The following is a 22468-nucleotide window of genomic DNA, read 5'->3' as shown; positions in this document are numbered from 1 at the left end:
TACGTGTTAAAATTTTGCAGGCATGAGATACTAAACTAATGGTGCAGTAGTTTTCACGCCTGTCAGCACCGGCTTTCTTGGGAATAGGTATAACAACATTCTGCCGAAAATCGGATGGGACTTCTCCTGTCTCATACATCTTGCACACTAAATGAAATAACCTTGCCATGCTGGTTTCTCCTAAGGCAGTCAGTAATTCAGAGGGAATGTCATCAATTCCAGGTGCCTTGTTCTTATTTAGGTCACTCACAGCTCTGTCAAACTCTGACCTCAAAATTGGGTCTGCCATTTCATCAGCATCAACAGCCTCTTCATGTTCCAGAACCAAATTATCTACATCTTTACCTTCATACAACTGTTGGATATGCTCCTTCCATCTTTCTGCTTTGTCTTCTTTCCCTAGAAGTGGTTTTCCATCTGAACTCTTAATATTCATACACCTAGATTTCCTTTCTCCAAAGGTTTCCTTGATTTTCCTGTATGCAGCATCTACCTTTCCCAGGACCATACAGCCTTCAACATCCTTGCACTTCTCCTTCAGCCATTCTTCCTTAGCTACCTTGCACTTTCTATCCACTTGATTCTTTAATCGCCTGTATTCTTTTCTGCCCTCTTCATTTCTAGCATTCTTGTATTTTTGTTGTTCATCAATCAGGTGTAGTATCTCCTGAGTTATCCACCGATTCTTAGTTGATCTTTTCTTCCTTCCTAACATTTCTTCAGCAGCCTTACTGACTTCATTTTTCATGACTCTCCACTCTTCCTCTATAGTGTTTCCTTCAGCCTTTTCATTTAGTCCTTGTGCAACATGTTCCTTGAAACAATCCCTCACACTCTTTTCTTTCAACTTGTCTAGATCCCATCTTTTTGCATTCTTTCCTTTCTTCAATTTCTTCAACTTCAGATGGCATTTCATGACCAACAAGTTGTGGTCAGAGTCCACATCTGCTCCTGGGAAAGTTTTGCAATCCAGCACCTGGTTTCTGAATCTCTGCCTAATCATAATGAAGTCTATTTGATACCTTCCAGTGTCTCCAGGTCTCGTCCATGTATACAGCCATCGTTTGTGGTGTTTGAACCAAGTATTAACAAGGACTAAATTATGATCAGTGCAGAATTCAACCAGCCGACTTCCTCTTTCATTCCTTTGTCCCAATCCAAATTCTCTTACTGTACTACCTTCTCCTCCTTGGCCTACCACTGCATTCCAGTCTCCCATCACAATTAGATTCTAGTCACCTTTTACATATTGTATTAAATCTTCTATCTCCTCATATATTCTTTCGATTTCATCATCTGCTGAACTAGTGGGCATATAGACCTGCACCATTGTGGTGGGCATTGGTTTGGTGGCTATCTTGACGACAATAATTCTTTCACTATGCTGGTCATAGTAGCTTACCCACTGCCCTATTTTGTTATTCATTATTAAACCGACTCCTGCATTTCCCCTGTTTGATTTTGTGTTGATAATTCGATAGTCACCTGACCAAAAATCTTGTTCTTCCTGCCAACGTACTTCACTTATATCAACTACATCTAACTTTAGCCTATCCATCTCCCTTTTCAGATTCTCTAACCTACCACGATGATTCAAACTTCTAACATTCCACGCTCCAACTCGCAGACTGTCAGTATCCATCTTCCTGATGATCGCCCCCTCTCGTGTAGTCCCCACCCGGAGATCCGAATGGGGGACTAGTTTACCTCCGGAATATTTTACCCGGGAGGAAGCCATCATCAGTACACCATTCATACAGAGAGAGCTGCATGTCCTCACGAGGTAGTTACAGCTGTAGTTTCCCGTTGCTTTCAGCCGTGTAGCAGTATCAACACATCTAAGCCATGTTGACTATTATTACAAGGCCGTATCAGTCATTCATGTAGACTGCCGCCCTTGCAGCTACCGAAAGGCTGCTACCCCCCTTTCGATGAACCATTCGTTAGTCTGGTCTCTCAACAGATACCCATCCGATATGGTTGCACCTGCGGCTCGACTATCTACATCATTGGGACACGCAAGCCTCCCCACCGCGGCAAGGTCACATGGTTCGCAGAGGACAAGGTACTCAATGGAAATAATGAGGATGATGGAGAAGAGGAAAACATCAGTGATGATGGGGAAGAAGGAGAATTGAATGAAGAGTTAATACAGCAGCCAGATTTAGAAGAGGTCAGGATAGCAATTAAAGCATTAAAGAATAACAAAGCCCCAGGTGAAGATGGGATGGAGACAGAACTGTTGAGATATGGGGGAGAAGGAGTAGAGAAGGCTGTTCATGAGTTGATAAAGGAGGTTTGGGTGGAGGAGGAAATGCCCAAGGATTGGACATTGGGCATAATATGTCCAATACATAAGAAAGGAGATAAGGCAAGGCAGTATGCGGAAATTACCGAGGGATTACTTTGCTGGATGGAACTTACAAGGTTTTCAGTAAGGTATTAGCCTCAAGACTGGAACCATGGATGGAAAGGATCCTAGGAGATTACCAAGCAGGTTTTAGAAAAAAATCACTCTACACTGGATCAGATTTTTATATTGCGACAATTACTGGAGAAGTTTTATGAGTTTGACAAGCAGCTGCACCAGCTGTATGTTGATTTTAAGCAGGCATACGACAGTCTAGATAGAGGCAAAATTTATAAAATTATGAGAGAGTTTGGAATCTCAAAGAAATTAGTTAGGTTGACAGAAATGACCTTGAAAACAACAGTATGCAAAGTGAGAGTGGAACAGGATCTGTCAGAGGCATTTTTTAGTTGAAAAGTGGGGGGGAGGTAGTATTCTCTCCACACTCCTATTCAGTTTAGCACTGGAAAAAGTAATATACGCCAACTACCCATCAACCCAGGGGGAACCATCCTGAACAGATTAGTACAAGTGATAGCATATGCTGATGATGTGGCAATTATTGCATGAAACAAAAGAGCTCTTGAAGAGAACTATGCTTTGTTAGAAGAGAAAGCACGGGACTTAGGGCTAGAAGTGAATATAAAACAAAATATATGAAGATGGGAGAAACAGAGGGAGCAAGAGAAAGGACCACAGTGAGAATACATGGGAAGGAATATCAGAGAGTTACAACTTTCAAATATCTAGGCTCAATAATAACTGCAGAAAATAAAACCTTTGTGGAAATACAGGAAAGGATAACAAGTGGGAACCGATGTTTTTTACGCCCTGCAAAATATGTTTAAATCCAAGAATGTCGGTAGGAATACTAAAATAAAAATATACACAACAGTACTAAGACCTATAGTGATGTATGGCTCAGAATGCTGGGTGATGACTACTAGAGAACAGTGGTTGTTACGGTGGGAAAGGAAGATATTGAGAAAGGTATTTGGAGCAGTTAAAGATCAGGATGGATGGAGAATGAGGATAAATGCAGAGCTGCAAGGATTGTTTGGCCAGCCAGATACTGTTGTTAAAATTAAGCAGGGAAGAATTCGGTGGGCTGGTCATGTTAAGAGAATGGCAGAAACCAGTACTGTCAAAAAAGTCTTTATAAGAAAACCAGAAGGAAGAAGGAGGAGAGGAAGGCCCAGGAAGAGATGGATTGATGATGTTGAGGATGACGTTAGAAAGATGAGAGTTAAATGCTGGAGAAGGAAAGCCGAGGACCGAGACGAATGGAGGCAGGTGATTAAGGAGGCCAAAGGACCTACATGGACTGTTGCGCCGACCAGTAAGTAAGTAAGTACGTATTTGTTAATTAGACCCCCTGTGGGTGGGAGTGTGAAAATACATCCACATGTGTTCCCTGTCTGTTTTAAAAGGTCATTAATAAGGTCATGTGGCTAGTGGTGGTCCACTATTGAGGATTTGACTGAATCAAAATTTAATGTGCATCCTGCTTGGCAAAGGGTCTCTTACTTGCGTGACTATTCTCAAAATCCCAGGTGGTGGCCACAGACTGCCAGGTGAGTACATCATGTAACCATGCAGTACTATCTGCTCGAAAACTGCACAGCCAAATGCTTGAGCTGGAACCCCTCTCTATACGCTGTTGGGTACATATCAATACAGTATTGTTGAATATCAGTTCCTGCGCTATACATTCCAAGTCAGGCAGGTATTGCCTTGGCTGCACAGCTGCTGCAGAGGCAGCCTGTGATTGGAGTCGGTGGCACTGAGGGAGGATATATTAGGTCATGGCTTGTAAACAAAGCCTGTCCAGTGTAGTCCGCCACCCAAGGCTAAAAGTTTTGATTTGCAGATCATGCACACAGTGAAAGAATAGGATCCACCTTCCATAGGTTTCTGATTGTTACCAAAATCAGTGGAAATGACTTTTAAGCTGCTAGAGTCTGTCCTGTTCACTAGGTTTGTTGCAAACTTGAAGACCTGAAAAAGATGCCCAATCGTACTTTGTTTCTCAAGAAGCGCATTACAGCTTAGGCTGATCGGTTGGTCGGGTGCGACCAGTTTGGTGAACTTCTCATCAAAGTGGAAGAGCACAACGGAACTGTCCGGTATATCTTGGTGAGAAGATCCAGGAGATCAAGACCCTGGATGGTCTTTCCTAACAGGAAGCGTGCTGTGCGTTCAGTTCCATGAATGCACCTGCCAAGACACTAGACTACAGTAAGATAGCACAGAGTCTTCCAGGATCATCATTTACATCTACAAGGCGGATGTTGCTCTTATGAGCAAAGCTGCAAAGAGTAAAAGCTCGAAGGGGGGACCATCCCACCTTTGACTACGAAGGAGTCTGTGCCGCCTGGGAGTCCTAAGCCAGCACAGCAGGGGGAAGGCAAAGTCTCCCTCCCTTAAGAGGTCGGGAAAAGCCGTGCCCACACTGGCGGAGTCGGCATCGTTGACCAGGGCTTTCACATGGACGTTAGTCTATGCAGCAGAACGCTGGTTCCCCTGCTTTGGTGGAATGTTCACGATGATCTCCGTGACAGTGACCCTTTTCCTATTGTAACGTTGTTGAAACAGGCTTCTCCTGATGGATTCTTGAATGTGCTGATTGGGCAAAGTTCACATCATTAGCTGCCTTTACCGACACAACCAGCCAGAGCGTGGACGGGTACATAACTTATATGACACAAGTTATTCTTGCTGCAGCTGAAAAGTCCATTTCATCCTTTTCAGGGACTCCTCGCCAAAAACTCGTTCCTTGGCTGAACAAAGAAATTGCAGCAGCTATAAAAGAACAACATTGTGCTCATAAACTCTATCATAGACAGCCTACTGTGGCCATTTCGGTAACATTTAAAAAACTTCGCGCTAAGGTGCGAGTCCTTATTCGACGGAGTAAGAAAGCTTCATGGGAGAAAAATGTGTTGTCCATGACATCACATTCATCGTCATTTCCAGTTTGGACTAAACTTCGACGTAATTCGGTTATACAAGGATCGTCTCTAGTACCGGGAATTTCCACTGCAGGCTATATCATCACCGATTCACCTTTGGTTGCTAATTATGTAGCCAGTCATTTTGTGGATGTTGTCCGACTCGGCTGAATGGTCAGCATACTCGCCTTCGGTTCAGAGGGTCCCGGGTTCGATTCCTGGCCGGGTCGGGGATTTTAACCTTCATTAGTTAATTCCAGTGGCTCGGGGGCTGGGTGTTTGTGCTGTCCCCAACTTCCCTGCAACTCACACATAACACTATCCTCCACCACAATAACATACAGTTACTTACACATGACAGATGCCACCCAACCTCATCGGAGGCTCTGCCTTACAACGGCTGCACCCGGCTAGAAATAGCCACACAGGAAAAAAAAAATTGTGGATGTGTCTGATTCCGGGAATTACCATTGTGATTTCCTAGCTCTGAAGCCAGAGGCAGAATGTCATCACTTCAGTTTTGCCACTCAAGCTTCAGATGACTATAACGTGCCCTTTACGGAGTGTTAACTCTGCAGCACTTTGGCGCTTTGCAAGGACACGGCTCCTGGGCTGGATAATGTCCATAATCAAATGTTGAAACATGTTAGGGACGATAGTCTCTTATAACTCCTTCGTACAGTATGTTCAACCGAATTTGGGTAGAGGGTGAGTTTCCGTCACAGTGACGTGAGGGAATACTAATTTCTGCCCTCAAGCCTGACAGAAACCCTAAGTATGCAGGAAGTTACAGACCTATTTGTCTTACTGTTTATGTACCCTATTTGAGGGGATGGTGAATTTGCCGACTTGTTTGGTGCCTGGAGAAAATAGGACTTTTATCAGAGTACTTAGGTGGTTCTAGAGCCAGTCGCTCAACCACTGACCACTTGGTACACCTGGAGAGGTCTATCAAGGACGCTTTTCTCTGAAAACAGCATTTGGTGGCAGTTTTCTTTGACTTAGAGAAGGCCTATGACACCACATGGCGATATGGCATTCTTTCAGTCCTGCATCAATAGAATTTCCGAGGTAACTTGCTGGTTTCTAATGCAAATTTTTTGTCCCTCCGTCTATTCCATGTCCGAGTAGGGAGGCATATTCGCAATATCACGTTCAGGAAAATGGAGTCCCACAGGGATCAATTCCTAGTGTAACTCTGTTCGCAATTGCTATAAACGGTATTGTTGCTGCTGCTGGTTCAACAGTAATATTGTCGCTATGTGTAGACGATTTTGCTTTGCATTATAGCTCGCAAAATATGGCCGTTGCTGAGCAAAAATTACAGCAAACAATTAGGAGAGTGGAACAATGGACCTTAGAATATGGCTTTCAGTTTTCGACCACAAATACCTCTGTTGTACACTTTTGCCGGAAGCACACTTTTCATTCCCATTCTGATCTTTTCTTAGGGAATGTCGCTCTTCCTGTAGTTGACACTTACCGATTTCTTGTGTTCCTTTTCGATAGCAAATTATCGTGGGAGCCTCACGTGCAGCAGTTAAAACTGAAATGCACTAAAAGGCTGAATATTTTGATTTTTCTTAGCGGCACTACTTGGGGGGGGGGGGGGCAGCCCAGCCCAGCCCGCACGGTGCTTCTATGATTTTATAGGGTACATATTTTATCCAGGTTAAACTACAGCTGTGCAGCATATGGATCAGCAAGGCAAAGCGTCCTTGCGAAACTGGATAGCATCCACCACAGTGGAGTTAGGCCACTGCCCCATTGCTAGCCTGCTCGCTGAATCTGGTGTGCCGTCTTTACACATGCGGTGCCAGCAAATGCTTCTGTCCTCTGCTACAAATTTGCGACAGATGCCACTTCACCCCAGCTATCCCTGCATATTCCACAATGGAAACAGTCAACTGTACGCTGCTTATCCTCGAACAATGCAGCTGGTTGGAATACGCTTGGATAGCAGTCACAGATTGTTGGATGTACCTTCGGTTCCTTGTCTTGTTGGATGACCAAGTAGGGTACCTTCGTGGATAATACGACGACCTGAAATAATTGCAGATTTGTACACTGGCCCGAAGGAGAACACAGACCCTTCCAGTTATCAGAGACTCTTTCTGTCCATTGTTGGCCAGTTCCCCAATTCAGTCATTGTTTACATGGATGGTTCAAGGGCAGAACCGGGAGTAGGCTGTGCATTCATTGTCAACTATAACAGGTTTCTTTTTCCTCTACCGGAAGTCTGTAGTGTATACACAGCAGAACTGTATGCTATCTTTGAAGCTCTGCAGTACACGCTGTCCGATGATCCCCGGTATTTTCTACTGTGTACAGACTCGTTGAGCTCGCTACAATCTATTGATGCATGTTTCCCCTGGCACTCTCTGGTGCAGCAGATTTAGGACCTGCTGGGTGGGTGTTAGGATGCCGGCATCAGAATCGCGTTTATGTGGCTCCCAAGTCACATGGGTGTAGAGTGAAATAAATTAGCTGATGAAGTTGCCAAGAAGGCTGTTACATTGCCCCTGTTGCCTGACAAGGTTCCAGCCAGTGATATTCACTCTCAGCAGACATATTTATGTCCCATTGAGAGTTGGAGTGGCAGGCCACCCCTCTCCCAAATAAGCTGAGAGCAGTTAAAGGAACTACGAAAGTATGGAAGACTTCCCTCCAGGCTTCTCAGAGGGAAGCAGTGGTATTATGTTGTCTTTGAATCAGTCATGGCATAGTAACGCACTCCTACTTACTGAAGGATGAAAGTCCTCTGGTGTGTACCTGCATCAGGCATCATACTGTGGTACACATCCTTACGGAGTGCGTTCAACTGGCCGATCTGCACCGTAGTCTAAATCTCCTGAGGGCCATCTACCTCATCCTACAAGATGACAAGCAGTCAGTAGATCTCGTCATCCGTTTTATGAGGGATAGTGGCCTTTCTTTTTATCTATATATATAAAGTAGCTTGTCCTGACTGACTGACTGACTGACTGACTGACTGACTGACTGATTCATCATCACCGAGCCAAAACTACCGGACATAAAGAAATGAAATTTTGGGGATATATTCATATTAAGATGTAGGTGCTCACTAAGAGAGGATTTTTGGATATTCCGTCGCTAAGGGGGTGAAAAGGGGGGTGAAATTTTAAAATGAGTGTGTCTATATCTCAAAAGTTTTAAAGTTTAGAGATGTAAAAATTAGTATTTAGAATCTTCATTAAAAATAAAGGAACACGTATTTTTTTGTTTTCGGAAAATCCCAACAGGAGGGGTGAAAAGGGGTGGAAAATGGGTTGAATGCCTTTAAAGAGAATACATATATCTCAGAAACTGAAGATATTACAGACCTCAAAATTGGTTCTTTTGATCGCTGTGAAAAATAAACACATTTTTTTTGTTTTTGGAAAATGCAATTAATGCGAGGGTGAAAAGGGGGGTGAATTTTTAAAATGAGTGCATCTATATCTCAAAACTTTGAAAGTTTATAGATGTAAAATTTGGTATTTAGAAATCTCCTTTAAAAATAAAGAAACACGTACTTTTTTGTTTTCGGAAAATCCTAATAGGAAGGGTGAAAAAGGGTGAAAAATAGGTTGAATGCCTTTAATGAGGCTACTTATATTTCAGAACCTGAAGATATTACAGACCTGAAAATTGGTATTTGGGATCTACTTTAAATATAAAGAAACAGGTATTTTTTCATTTTTGGAAAATCCAAATAATGGGGGGTGAAAAGGGGGGTGAATTTTTAAAATGAGTGTGTCTACATCTTAAAACTTTAAATGTTTACAGATGTAAAAATTGGTGTTTATAATCTCCCTTAAAAATAAAGGAACACGTATTTCTTTTTCTCTAAATCCCAATAGGAGGGGTGTAAAAGGGTGAATAATGGGTTGAATGCCTTTAATGAGGATACATATATCCCAGAAACTGAAGATATTACAGAACTGAAAATTTGTAAATGGGATCTCCTTTAAAAATATAGAAACACGTATATTTTTGCTTTTGGAAAATTCAATTAATGGCGGTTAAACAGGAGTGGCAAATTGGGGTGAATTTTTTGAAAGACTATATCTACAGAATATCTGAGAAGCGTAAAATGTTACAGACGTAAATAGTGGGTATTTGGAATCTCCTGTAAGTGTAAAGAAACATAGGTGATTTGTCTTTGGAAACTCCACTTAAGGGGAACTAAAAAGGGGTGAAATTTTAAAATGAGAATTTCTACAGTATATCTCAAAAAACTTAACATGTTACAGAAGTGAAAAATGGTCATTTTTTTGTCCTATTAAAAATAAAGAAATGTGTATTTTTAGTTTTCGGAAATACAACTTGGGTAGTGGGGGTGGGGGGGTAAAAGTGACTGAAAATGGTGTTGAATTCTTTTAATTAGGCTACTGATATCTCAAAAATGAAGATGTTACACACGTGAAATTTTATTTTTGGAATCTGCTTTAAAAGTAAACAAACACGTATTCTCGGAAAATCCAATGAAGGGGATTTGGAGTGTTAAAGGATAGAAAAAATTGACTTAATTGTATGAGAATACATACATCTAATAAAAACTAAAGTTGTTACAGACGTGAAAATTGGTATTTTGATCTCCTTTAAAAACAAAGAAAAGCGCGTTTTGGGGGGGGGGGGAATCTTGGGGGTGGGGCGGGAGTGAAAAGGAGTTGAATTCCTTTCATGAGCACACATAAATCGAAAACTGAAGAGGTTAGAGTGGTGATAATTGGTATTTAGAAGAACCTTTACTTTTAAAGGAACAAGTATTTTTTGCTTTAATATCACTTTGTGAGGAAGGGGGGGGGGGGGGGAGTGTGGAAGGAAGTTAAAGAAGTGAATTATTTTTAAGGGGATACTTATATCTCAAAACTGAAGGTAATAAACGTGAACATTGGTATTTGCAATCTCCTTTAAACATAAAGAAACACGCCTTCTTTTAATTTTTTGGAAGGTGGGGGTAAATAAACTTAACGGCGGTGGGGTGTAAAAGGAGGTGAGACCAATTGATTTTACTGTTCGTAATGTACTTATAAGGAGCCTCCGTTGCTCAGTCAGCAGCGCGCCGGCCTCTCACAGCTGGGTTCCGTGTTTCAAATCCCGGTCACTCCATGTGACATTCGTGCTGGACAAAATGGAGCCGGGACAGATTTTTCTCCGGATACTCCAGCTTTCCCTGTCATCATTCATTCCAGCAACACTGCCCAATATTTCATTTCATTTGTTACTCATCGATCATTGCAGCAGTGGGGAGCTTCGGCAGCCGGCACAATTCCTATTGTCGCCGCTAGATGGGGCTTTATTCATTCCAGCCCTGATCCTGTCGAATGATAGGAAACAGGCTGTAGACTTGCGATGTACTTATTCTGATCATAAACCGATCATTTTTAATCTTTCCTGGGTTCTTTTTCAACAGCCATATTTTCCTTCGGAGAACGCTCTTAGATTAGAGTAGATTCTCCTAGCATATAAATAAAAATTTAAACACATTTGAAATAAACGATAGGAATGAGATTGGCCGTCAAATTGTTCACCTCTATAATAAGTTTGTGTTTGTGTATTTTAATGTATTATTTTAACTTCTAACTTGAATGATCTACATTGCTGTACTTGAAGGCAATGCCTTATTCCATTGTAATCTATATTTTGTATAATTTTATCAGAATATAAGGCATTGAGAATTGGATCCACTGATTGTTTTAATTTCATATTCATTCTTCAACATCATTTGTTTTAAATTCTAGTCTGTGAATTTTAAAATTTTAATTATCATGTCTTTTCATTCCGTCTCGTACCATTAGGGGCCGATGACCTAGATGTTAGGCCCTTTTAAACAAGCATCAATGTATTTCATCTTTGCTTCATAGCAATAGGATTTGGAACTTAGAATACACAAAATTGTCATTCAAAACAGCGAGGGCATTGGTGATTTTGACAATGGCGACGATTCTCTGTAAGGAAAATGGATCATCATTCGAAGATTATTTTATTGTTGTTGAATAAGTTACAACTACTGAAGCTGTGACTATCAATGAGATACTTCACGATATTCATGGGATCTAGCTGAGAAAGATGATGGTGAGGAAAAGACCACACATATTCATTCCAGGAATCTTAAGGATGCTGTCGATGCCCTAATGACAATCAAGCACTCTTTGTCCTGCCATCATTTTCTTCAGAAGATTGTCTCAGTTATTGCTATTCAAAGGCACAATTTATGCTGTGGCAACAGGTTAAAAAATAAGTTTCAAGTACTGTAACATTCTGCAAAGAAGAAAATAGTTTAGATTTCCTTTGTATATTAAGATATTTATTCTAATAATTTCATTCTCTGTTATTTACAATTTCTTTTAGTATGGTGTAGACTTTCGCTTAACTAAGCTATTTCCCAGACGTGTCTTTGCTGGTGAGACATAGTGTTTACAGTGCAGTATGTCTTCTGGTATCGGGCATAATAAATTTGCTACTTTCACTGGCCTGTCTCAGTCTCATCCTTAGCTTTGATGATATGAAAGTGACTGAGATACGAGCAATGCTAGTAATGCCATTCCTTATGCAGCTAGTCCCTGTTATGAATGGTGTGAAAATGTCACTGAGAGGGCCGGTTGGTGCGTACATTTCAGTGGGCTTGGCATACTGATATGTAATAGCAACTTCTGGCTCATAGGCATGACATGTTTCAACATCTGGTGAAGGAACTATCATTTGCCATGAGCATGATTACATTTTTGTTGGCCCCCCCAAGTTGCTTGTGAAATTGTGAGGCACACAGGTGGACATGCAGCTGTCAGCAGCTTGTTGTGGCGTAGGCTACTCATTTCCTGGCTCTCTGGTGCTTTGCAGTTTCATCTCTTGTGTATTATTGCTGCTCTGCTCTTAATTTGATCCCTTCCTTCTGCTGTAAAAACCAAGTCATCGTCATAGTCATCATCCATTTCCCTCGTCCAGCTCCTACTGGGTTGATTTGTTAATTGCATCTTTCAGTCTTCCTCTATCCAACCACCATTGATCCTCCTTAACTGTGTTTGATTCCAGCATTCTTCTAATTATAATATTCTTGATCATATTCAACCTCCTTAATCTGGGTCTCCATCTTCTTGTTCTCCTTCCTTCTCTCTGGGTCTCCCATCACCCGCTTCAGTATCCTTCCTTCTTCCATCCTCCTAACATGTCCAAACCATCTAAGTACCATATATTTATCTCTATTCTGTTTTAAAGCTTTCCCACTCCAATTTCCTTCTCGACATTCTCATTTTCTACTCTGCCCTTTCTTGTCTTTCATCTCATACTTTGTAAAAATTTCTCAGTTCACTGGCCTGAATTTTATTCTCCTGCCTTTTTATCAGTGTCCAGGTGTCCACTGCATATGTTAGTATTGGGCAGTAGTACGCGCATGCACAGGAATGGTATCCAGATATAAACAAAGCATGAGGCAGTGTTGATTGTTTGTCGGGACACCATATCTCTGCATACGTATACAAGTATGGGCTTGATATTTAAAAAAGTAGGTTACGGACCGATGTACAAAGTCTTTGAATGTTGCTAGGATGATTTCCTTACAAACACTCCAGAGATTATCGGCTCTTGTACTTCAAATAATCAGTACTGATATTTCCCATATTTTTCACTTTATCAATGAAAGGTATAGAACAAAAATGTTTGTAAGCAATATTTTAAACGACTGTTGTCATGAGCAATTTTCCTGTAAAACAAACCCTAAAGGAAATAGGCTACATTGAGTTTTATGTTTAAGGCATGCTCTGAAGCCCCCCACCCCTCCTGCTGAATATTTCTAAATTAATTATAGCTGGGATCCTACTCTCCCTTACCCTAAACTTAAAAACTTTCACAAAAATCCACCACCTATGATGCCTGAACAAACAGACAAAAATTAATCTGAACCTGACATAGGCTAATATTTATCCTGTTCAGTGGAAAAACCAAGTATCAGGTCAATATTCAAAAAGTACAGAACAGATAAATGATTTTGTATACATAGATATGAGTTTGTTACTGAATTTTATTATGGAAAATGAGGCCCATTGTGAATCAGATCCACTGATTATTTTAAACTCGTATACATATTCATTCTAGTCAGTGGGTAAATTTTAATTGATCATTTTCTCTTGAGGCTAATGACGTAGATGTTAGTCCAACAATCTTCATCATCACCACAAATCTCTAGGATGATTTCTGAGGCTGAGTTGATTTTGTTGGGTGTTTGCTGAGGGCACAACCAGATATTTGTAATGTGACAGGGAGATCCTAGATTTTTGCTTGTCCCTCAAAATCAGCTACTTCAGATGAGACATAATCCTCCAAATTAACATCAGAGTTGGTCACGCTACCTCAAGTCCATTGAGACAGATATGGAAGAAAGATTGTTTTGACTGCAATGAGAGGAAGGAGGCAAAGAATGAGGAGTAGAGATGTAGTTTAAAAATTCATGCAGTATATTACTGCTGTTGTGTGAGATCAGTTAGTGTAACCTCTTTGATTCTTGTTACTCCTGAGATTTGTTTACGAGAGCTTTGAAATAAGCAAAGAAACACACTTCAAGTTTTAGTTTGGTATCATTTTTGTAGTTCGCAAGATGGCTTCCATGTATATATGTGTATTAAAATAAATGTGTTCGATTATTGTGGAATTGTACCCGTGTTTTATCGTTTTCGAAGTGCATTCCCAACATTTGGCGACCGCGACAGGACATTAGACAGTTATATAATCATATAAACAGTTTCATACGTAGTATTTCAAGCATGGAAGTGAATATAGCTGTGACAAAGAAATCAAGAGCGGTATTACAGCGATCGATAACCAAGATCTACAATGAGCTCGACGCGTTACTACAGATGCCGGAGAAAGATACGGAAAGTATTAGTGCACATATGGATCTATTAGAAACAAAATTTCATGAATTAACAGGTATGGATACTCTTATCTTCACTAATATGATTGAGAACGTGGAGGTTAGGGATGACGAGTTAGACAAAGAAATCAGTATGGCTGACTAGTATAAGTTCAGATTTTATAAGGTTAAGACTGTTGTTACGAAATTATTAAATGAAGACCGGAACTCAGAAGCTACTGCAGTATCAGTTAATTCTAACTCGTCACTCCAAGTTAAGCATTCATACAAACTGCCTTTGTTGGAATTGAAAAAGTTCGGAGGTGAACTAAAAGATTGGCTTCCTTTCTGGTCACAATTTAAGAAAATTGATAAGGACCCTCTTTTAGACCCTAGTGATAAATTCCAATACCTCATACAGGCCACCACTTCTGGATCCAGAGCAAGAGATTTAGTTGAGAGCTTTCCTGCTACTGGAGAAAATTACTGTAAAGCAATATCAAGTCTCAATGCACGCTATGGGAAGGATGATTTGCTGGTAGAAGTGTACATTAGGGAGTTGTTAAGTTTAATCTTACAGAATGCTGTGAGCCCTAATAAGGTGTGTTTATCATCCCTCTATGATAAGCTTCAGAGCCATATAGGAGCCCTAGGAACCTTAGGTGTTACAACGGACAAGTGTAATTCCATGCTTTTACCACTAGTAGAGTCATGTTTGCCTGAGGACATTCTAAGAACTTGGGAGAGAACTTCTTCAATCGCGCTCATTGGCCAGTCTTCTTCAAATTCAGCTGTTGAACCAGGGGGGGCTAGTGTCGGTGACCAGAGTGTGAATTCCAAGAATCGTTTAGACAGTTTGATGCAATTTCTTAGATGTGAAGTAGAACAGGAACAGAAGATTACTTTGGCTATGTCAGGGTTTGGTGTTTTGTCTTCGGTAGCTGTCAAGGGAGGTCCAAAGAAGAAGGAAAAGAGCTTGAATTACACCACTAATCCAAATGAGAACATTCCCACAGCAGCAGGTCTCCTTACTGCATCTGGTAGAGAAACAGCAGGGTGTGTCTTTTGTTCGTCTAATCACAAGTCTCAAGACTGTATTAAGGCCCAGAAGATGACTTTGCAAGAACGTCGTCTTGCACTTGAGACTAAAAGATGCTGTTTTTCTTGTCTCAAGGTCAGACATCCAGTGAAGAAATGTAGAAATAGGCCTAGGTGCATCATTTGTAGTCGAGGACACTTTGTGCTTATGTGTGATAAGTTGCCACAAACCCAGGTAGACTCAGCCGTAGAGAGACCAAACTCAACAGGAGACAAGATGGCTTCTAGTGCGCAAGTCCAGAAAGATGAAGCTTTAGCTAGTGCTGATGCAAACACTAGTTGTCAAGGTTCGGGGCCAAGGAGTTGAGCGGACTGTAAGAGCATTAATTGATTCAGCATCACAACGTTCCTACATTTTGAAGAGTACAGCCACGGAAATGGGATATCAAACTGGCAGACAGGAAAATATCCAACACTCGCTATTTGGAGGTACAACCACTGGAGTATACCATCATTGTGTGTACACTATTTATCTCTCTAGTCTGGATGGTAGCTACAACTGTCACTTTGAAGCATTAGACCAAACAAGAATTTGTGGTGCCATACCTTCAGTACAGCAAGGTCCTTGGATTGAAGAACTAAGTAGTCAGAACATTGTTTTGAGTGACATCGAATCTTATGGACCAATAGAAATATTAATTGGAGCTGATGTTGCAGGCAAATTGTTTACAGGAGGCCACAAGATACTAAGTACTGGACTAGTGGCCATGGAAACTCGTTTGGGATGGATTTTAATGGGCAAAGTACCTTCAGAACATAGGAATGAGGAAAGTATGGCTATGGTGGTGACTGCTATGCTAACAAGAGAAGCCACCATCACAGATTTGTGGACTCTAGATACTTTAGGGATTAGCGATCCATCTGAGAAACGCAGCAGATCTGAGATTGAGTCTACTACACAGCAACATTTCCTTGATACAGTATCAGTCAATGAAGAAGAGCGGTTTGAAGTTCACCTCCCATGGGTTGAGAACCATCCTCCACTGCCTGATAATTACCAATTATCACTGAAGAGACTGATGTCTACTGTTAAGAGATTGAAGACTGAAGGTTACTATGATGCTTATCAGGAAGTACTAGATGATTGGCTGAGGGAAGGGGTGATAGAAGAAGTGCCTCCTCAGGAAATGGATGTTCATTGCCACTATTTCCCTCATCGTCACGTTGTGAAACCTGGATCAACAACACCAGTGCGCCCTGTGTTCGATGCCTCGTCTAAAGAAGATAAACAGCCCAGCCTCAATCAATGTCTTGAGAAAGGCCCTAATTTAATTGAGAAAATACCTTCCATGTTGGCTCGTTTCCGACTGAAGAAGGTGGGAGTTGTTGGAGACATAAGAAGAGCTTTTCTCCAGATCAGCATTCGTGAGAGAGACAGAAATTTTTTGAGATTCTTGTGGTTAGACAGAAATGGAAGTCTCAAGACATACAGACATTGTCGTGTTGTATTTGGAGTCTCTCCAAGTCCTTTTCTATTAGAATCATGCATCAAACTTCACCTTGAAAATACATTAGTACTGTGTGAGGAAGGGAAGTCACCATGGCCCAAGTCATTTGTGGAACTTCTCACCCATAGCTTCTATGTTGATAATTGCCTTGCCAGTTTGGATGATGAAGAACAAGCTAAACAGTTTATTGATGTAGCTTCAGGTGTCGTGAGGGAACGGCAATTTTGTCTTCGAGGGTGGGAGTTGACCGGAAGTAATGATGTTTCCGGACCTACCAATGTGTTAGGACTCCTATGGAACAAGTCCGACGATTCCCTAGCAATCAACATAGATAACCTTCTTTCGATTAGCTTCGAGAAAATAACAAAGAAAGTTATTTTGAGTGCTGCTCATAGAATTTTTGATCCGGTGGGTGTCACATGTAGTGTAGCATTAATACCAAAATTGTTGCTTCAACAGACTTGGAGAGAAGGTTTGACATGGGATGAAGAAGTCAATGAAGAGATCAAAATGAAATTCTTGAGTTGGCTTGAAGAAGTTCCTCTTTTAGCTCAAGTCAAGATTCCTCGTTGGTTGTCTAACTGCAACAGCCCAGACGACTCCTGGACACTTCACATTTTTTCAGATGCCTGTCAGACATCATATGCAGCAGCTGTATTCCTGCGTGTTGAGCAAGGGGGTGAAGTGAGTGTTTACTTGGTGGCTGCCAAGTTAAGAGTTGCACCAACTGGAAAATCAGGCAAGGGATTGACCATTCCCAGGTTAGAACTTTTAGCAGCTTCAATAGCAACGAGATTATATGCATCGATTGTAAAGGATTATTGTATTCCCGATATTAAGGCAATGTTTTGGACAGATGCTTCAACTGTTCTCGCTTGGATTCAGCGAAGTGAAGCATGGGATGCTTTTGTCATGAACCGGATTAAAGAGATACGAGAACTGTCAGTTGGTTGCGAATGGCGACATGTTCCTGGAAAAGAAAACCCATCAGATCTTCCATCACGCGGATGTTCTGTGAAGAAGTTGATACAATGCCGTTGGTGGGAAGGCCCTGGTTGGTTGGGAGAAAATCCAGACTGCTGGCCACAAACTGACTTTTCTTATAATGAGGAAGAGATAAATTCAGAGAGAAGGAAGAATGTCGTTTCATTGATATCAAGTAATTCAGAAGACATCGGTAAAGATTGGTATTACCAACACTTTTCTCAGTACAAGAAAATTGTAAGGATGGTAGGCTGGATGTTCCGCTTTCTGACCAACTGTCGCATCAGCAAAGCTCAACGCATACATTGTGACCTGACAAGTGAGGAATTTGTCACGGCAGAAAGGAAGATTTTACGGTGGGTGCAGGAGGAAGTGTTCATAGATGTTTTCAATTCCAAACTAAAGAGCTTACTTCCGTTTGTTGACGAACAGGGATTGATTCGTTTTATGACCAAGATATCAAACCGGGATGATGTCAGGGACTTTCGTCATCCCATTGTGCTCCCAAAGGCTGATCACCCAGTCGTTCAGCGACTGATTATGGACGCCCATCTTAGCAACTGTCATGCTGGTACGCAGATGCTTTTGTCAATTCTGAGGCAACAGTATTGGATTCTAGGAGGTAGACAAACAATTAGAGCTGATATTAACTCCTGCATGATTTGTAAACGTCATAGTTCAAAGAAGTTGGCAGCTCATCCTTCACCTTTACCTGAGAGTAGAGTGCGTGACGCAAGAATTTTTGAAGTTACTGGAGTTGATTTTGCTGGTCCTCTCTACATCAAAGCCGATGATGGAACCTCGAAGAAGGCATGGGTTTGCTTATTCACTTGTGGAGTTTACCGTGCAGTTCGATTGGAACTGGTATCTTCGTTATCAACAGATAGCTTTCTACAAGCTTTCAGACGTTTCTGCAGCAAACAAGGAAGACCTGTCATTGTCTACAGTGACCAGGGAACAAATTTTGTTGGGTTTAAGAACTCCTGTCACAAACTAGACTAGAATGCAATCTCACAATACAGTTCAGCGCGGAAGATAGATTGGCGTTTTAATCCTCCAGCTTCGCCATGGTGGGGAGGTTGGTGGGAACGACTAGTAGGAATGCTCAAAACTCTTCTCCGTCGAGTGCTTGGTCGATCATCTGTCAACTATGAAGAGATGCAGACAATCCTCTGTGACTGCGAAACCGTCATAAATTCTCGGCCATTAACCTATTTGTCTGACAACCCATCAGATCTGGCTGCTCTAACTCCAAACATGTTTCTACATGACATAGAAGAAGTAGGAGTACCTGAGTATGACCTGTTCGAAGCAACTGATCTTCGGAAAAGACTGCAGTATCGCCTTCAGTTGAAAAAGAATCTTAGAGAAAGATTTCGTTCTGAGTATTTAGGTCAGTTGAAGTTATTCGCCAGCAAGGATAAGCCACATGATCTCAAACTGGGAGAAATTGTTTTGGTTGGCAATGATGACACTAGAAGAATGGATTGGCCATTGGGACGAGTTGTCGAGCTTGTTAAGGGAAAGGATGGCAATGTTAGAGTAGTTCGTGTCGTCACTGCTTCAGGCGAGCTTATAAGGCCAGTTCAAAGAATATACCCACTAGAACTCGAGTTTCAACCACCTGAGGATACCCAGGAAATCCGAAACCACCTAAGGAAAGACTTTGTTCCAAGTGAGGAAAATATAAAGGATAATCACGAGGCCAGAGCATGTGACTCTTCTACTCCTGCTGAAGATGGTCCTCAAGTTTCAAAGCAGACAGTGAAAATAACTCGTCTAGGACGATTGATTCACAAGCCAGAAAAGTTAAATTTGTGATATGTGTCAATTAACATATTTATTTGTGTTTATATTATTGAATTTTATCATTTTGTAATTGTTTCAGGACTATTTTATGAAAGTGGCAATTTGTGCATAAAGGGTGTAAGTCAATTCATGTTAACATTCATTTGACTTAGGTGGGAGGATGTTGTGTGAGATCAGTTAGTGTAACCTCTTTGATTCTTGTTACTCCTGAGATTTGTTTACGAGAGCTTTGAAATAAGCAAAGAAACACACTTCAAGTTTTAGTTTGGTATCATTTTTGTAGTTCGCAAGATGGCTTCCATGTATATATGTGTATTAAAATAAATGTGTTCGATTATTGTGTAATTGTACCCGTGTTTTATCGTTTTCGAAGTGCATTCCCAACAACTGCTTTCTTTTCTATAATGTCGGATGAGTTTTCTGTACTTACTGTTAAGAGATATTTTTGTGGTGAAAATTTATGTCTCTTTAAATTAAAATAATGAATGTTATGGTTGCTTATCTAAATTTTCCTTGTTTCAGACGACGGGTTTTCATCCTGGGGCCTTCTCACCACGTCCGACTTAGTGGCTGTGCTCTATCCACTTTCACAAAGTACAGGACACCACTCTATGACTTAAGAATTGATGCTCAGGGTAAGTTTATCACAAATATATTTACCTTTTCCATTGTGAGATTAGCCAAGCGAATAATATACCACCATGGCCATATTGGGGTATTATGGTATCGAAGGAAGTTTATTACAAATAATCAAAGACATTTATGCTGACAATCAGGCTTCAGTGAGAGTTAGTGGTCGAATGAGTTTGTTGTTCAAAATAATTACAGGGGCCAAACCATGTTGTAATCTTTGGTCCATATTCACAGTTTACATAAATCATTTACAGAAAGGCTTAAAATGACAGGATGGGATTCAGTGTGATGAAAATGTAAAAACCAGTTTAGCATATGCTGCTGCCCTGGTTGCAACAGAAGACAATATAGCCTAATGTCTTGGAAATTTGAAATTAAGTGTTACGAGTTTTATACAAAATGTAAAGTTTTGAAAACTAAACTAATGCTATGGAAAACCCCAAGAAAGTCAAATGCCAATACGAAGTTGAAGCTTGTGGTCCATCTCGAGTATCTAGGATTTGTTTTCTCCCAGCCTAGTAATGTTCGGAGGGAAATCAAATCAAGATGTTAGAAAGCTAACAAAGTAGGTTTGTAAGCTGCAATCATCTATATATTGTAAGAAGAGGCAAGCTATTATTATATCTCTGGGTTTTGGGCTAAATTTGCTGTACAGGTATGTGTTAGTTGCATAGACTTGCCTTATGCATACACTTCAGGTAATGAGGTAGTGAGAATGATTCCTGATGCAATGTCAGAAGTATGTTCTTAATGAAGAGAGAAAAGGTTAGGAGTAGACATGAAGTTTCTGTGCAGGATCATTTAACATGAATGAGCCGGGCTGAGTGGCTCAGACAGTTGAGGCGCTGGCCTTCTGACCCCAACTTGGCAAGTTTGCTCCTGGCTTAGTCCAGTGGTACTTGAAGGTGCTCAAATACGTCAGCCTCGTATCGGTAGATTTACTGGCACGTAAAAGAACTTCTGCGGGACTAAATTCTGGCACCTCGGCATCTCCAAAAACCGTAAAAGAGTAGTTAGTGGGACGTAAAGCAAATAAAATTATTATTAACATGAATGGGGTAGGGTAGGTTAACTAGGAGGAGATTGATGTCCTTCAAATTTGTTGATTGAGAGCCAAGCTCCTCTGTTGAACCTAATGAGTTTTGAACTGCTAAGGTAAAGGTTTTTAATCTTGCAGCACTGGTGCTTTACATTGTGGCTTGAGTGGTGGCACCTAGTCTTACAGGCCCATGTATTTCTTAAGCAATGCTTTAAATGGTTTATAAAGAACAAGTATATTTATAAATCAAACAGGCATGCTTAAAATTCCAAAAATTACTGAATTGTAATGTATACTACACAACAAAAAAGACTTATTGTATTTGTAATTATTTGATGTTAAACAATATTTTAAAATACAAAGTACAAAATGGAGAACATTTCCTTCAAAAGAAATCGCTCTGGGCTTGAAATTCTATCCTTGAATTTACTATTCATAAACTATTTGGAAATTGGACACCCCTGGCATGAAAATTCACCATGACTTACAAGGAGAGGTCAGGCCATACATCCAGCCGATTTCAACGAGCTCCAGTGTCAATGTTGCGGGGGGACACTCAACAGTAACTCGTGTATAAGGGTTTAGGTCAATATGCTTTTGTTAAAAAAAAAAAAAGTCATGACGCAGGATCCACGTTGGACCAAGTGGAGGTGACAGAACACTAAAAGGCGAACACATTTTACTTAAACCTGTCAGGTCTGAAACCTAATAATTTCCGAAAAATTGATGAATCCCCGATTGCAATGCAAATAGTGTGTACTTGGATAGTTACACAGCAGTCAACAATAGTGGTGGCCAAGTGGTCATCGAACTTGTCTGCAGTCCTCAACAACGTGCATTTGAATATCATTGCAGCTATATTTTTTGTACGAAATAAATTATTATTTGAGGAAACGTGAAGATAAATATGAAAATAAAAATACTAGTCAAACTGCAGTGTTCTTGATTTTCTACCTCAAATTAAGAGAGAGAGAGAGAGAGAGAGAGAGATATCCATCAGTAACTGTGAGAATGTTTAGGCCTATATTAATTTCAGGTAGAAAATGAAGTGTAATGCAATATGCATAATATTTTTGTTCACAACTTTATCTTCACATTCCCTCAAATATTAATCTATTTTGTACAAACCAAGTTAGTCCAAGCCATTTTACATTTTGTCCATACTTTTATTGAAATAAATAAATAAAATTAACGACTTTCAATTATCAAGATCTATTGTTGATGAAATACTTAAATGTTGCATTAATATATTGTGTTCTGTAAAATTCCATTGACGTTACATAAATTAATGTTATATAGTACTCA

General features: G+C 40.6%; 1 protein-coding gene across 1 annotated transcript in view; it reads left to right on the top strand.

Annotated features, from left to right (window-relative positions):
• LOC136864537 (protein MEMO1) overlaps positions 1-22468 on the top strand; it is a 160147-nt gene that overhangs the window by 37356 nt on the left and 100323 nt on the right. Inside the window, exon 4 of the mRNA XM_067141647.2 lies at positions 20014-20126. Coding sequence (XP_066997748.2) covers positions 20014-20126 — 113 coding nt within the window. The remainder of the gene's footprint in view (positions 1-20013; positions 20127-22468) is intronic.

The sequence above is a fragment of the Anabrus simplex genome, chromosome 2 (genome assembly GCF_040414725.1).
Source record: "Anabrus simplex isolate iqAnaSimp1 chromosome 2, ASM4041472v1, whole genome shotgun sequence".
NCBI classification, from domain to species: Eukaryota; Metazoa; Arthropoda; class Insecta; order Orthoptera; family Tettigoniidae; genus Anabrus; species Anabrus simplex.
The sequence above is the reverse complement of the archived record's forward strand: the minus strand, read 5'-3'. Positions and strand labels throughout refer to the sequence as shown.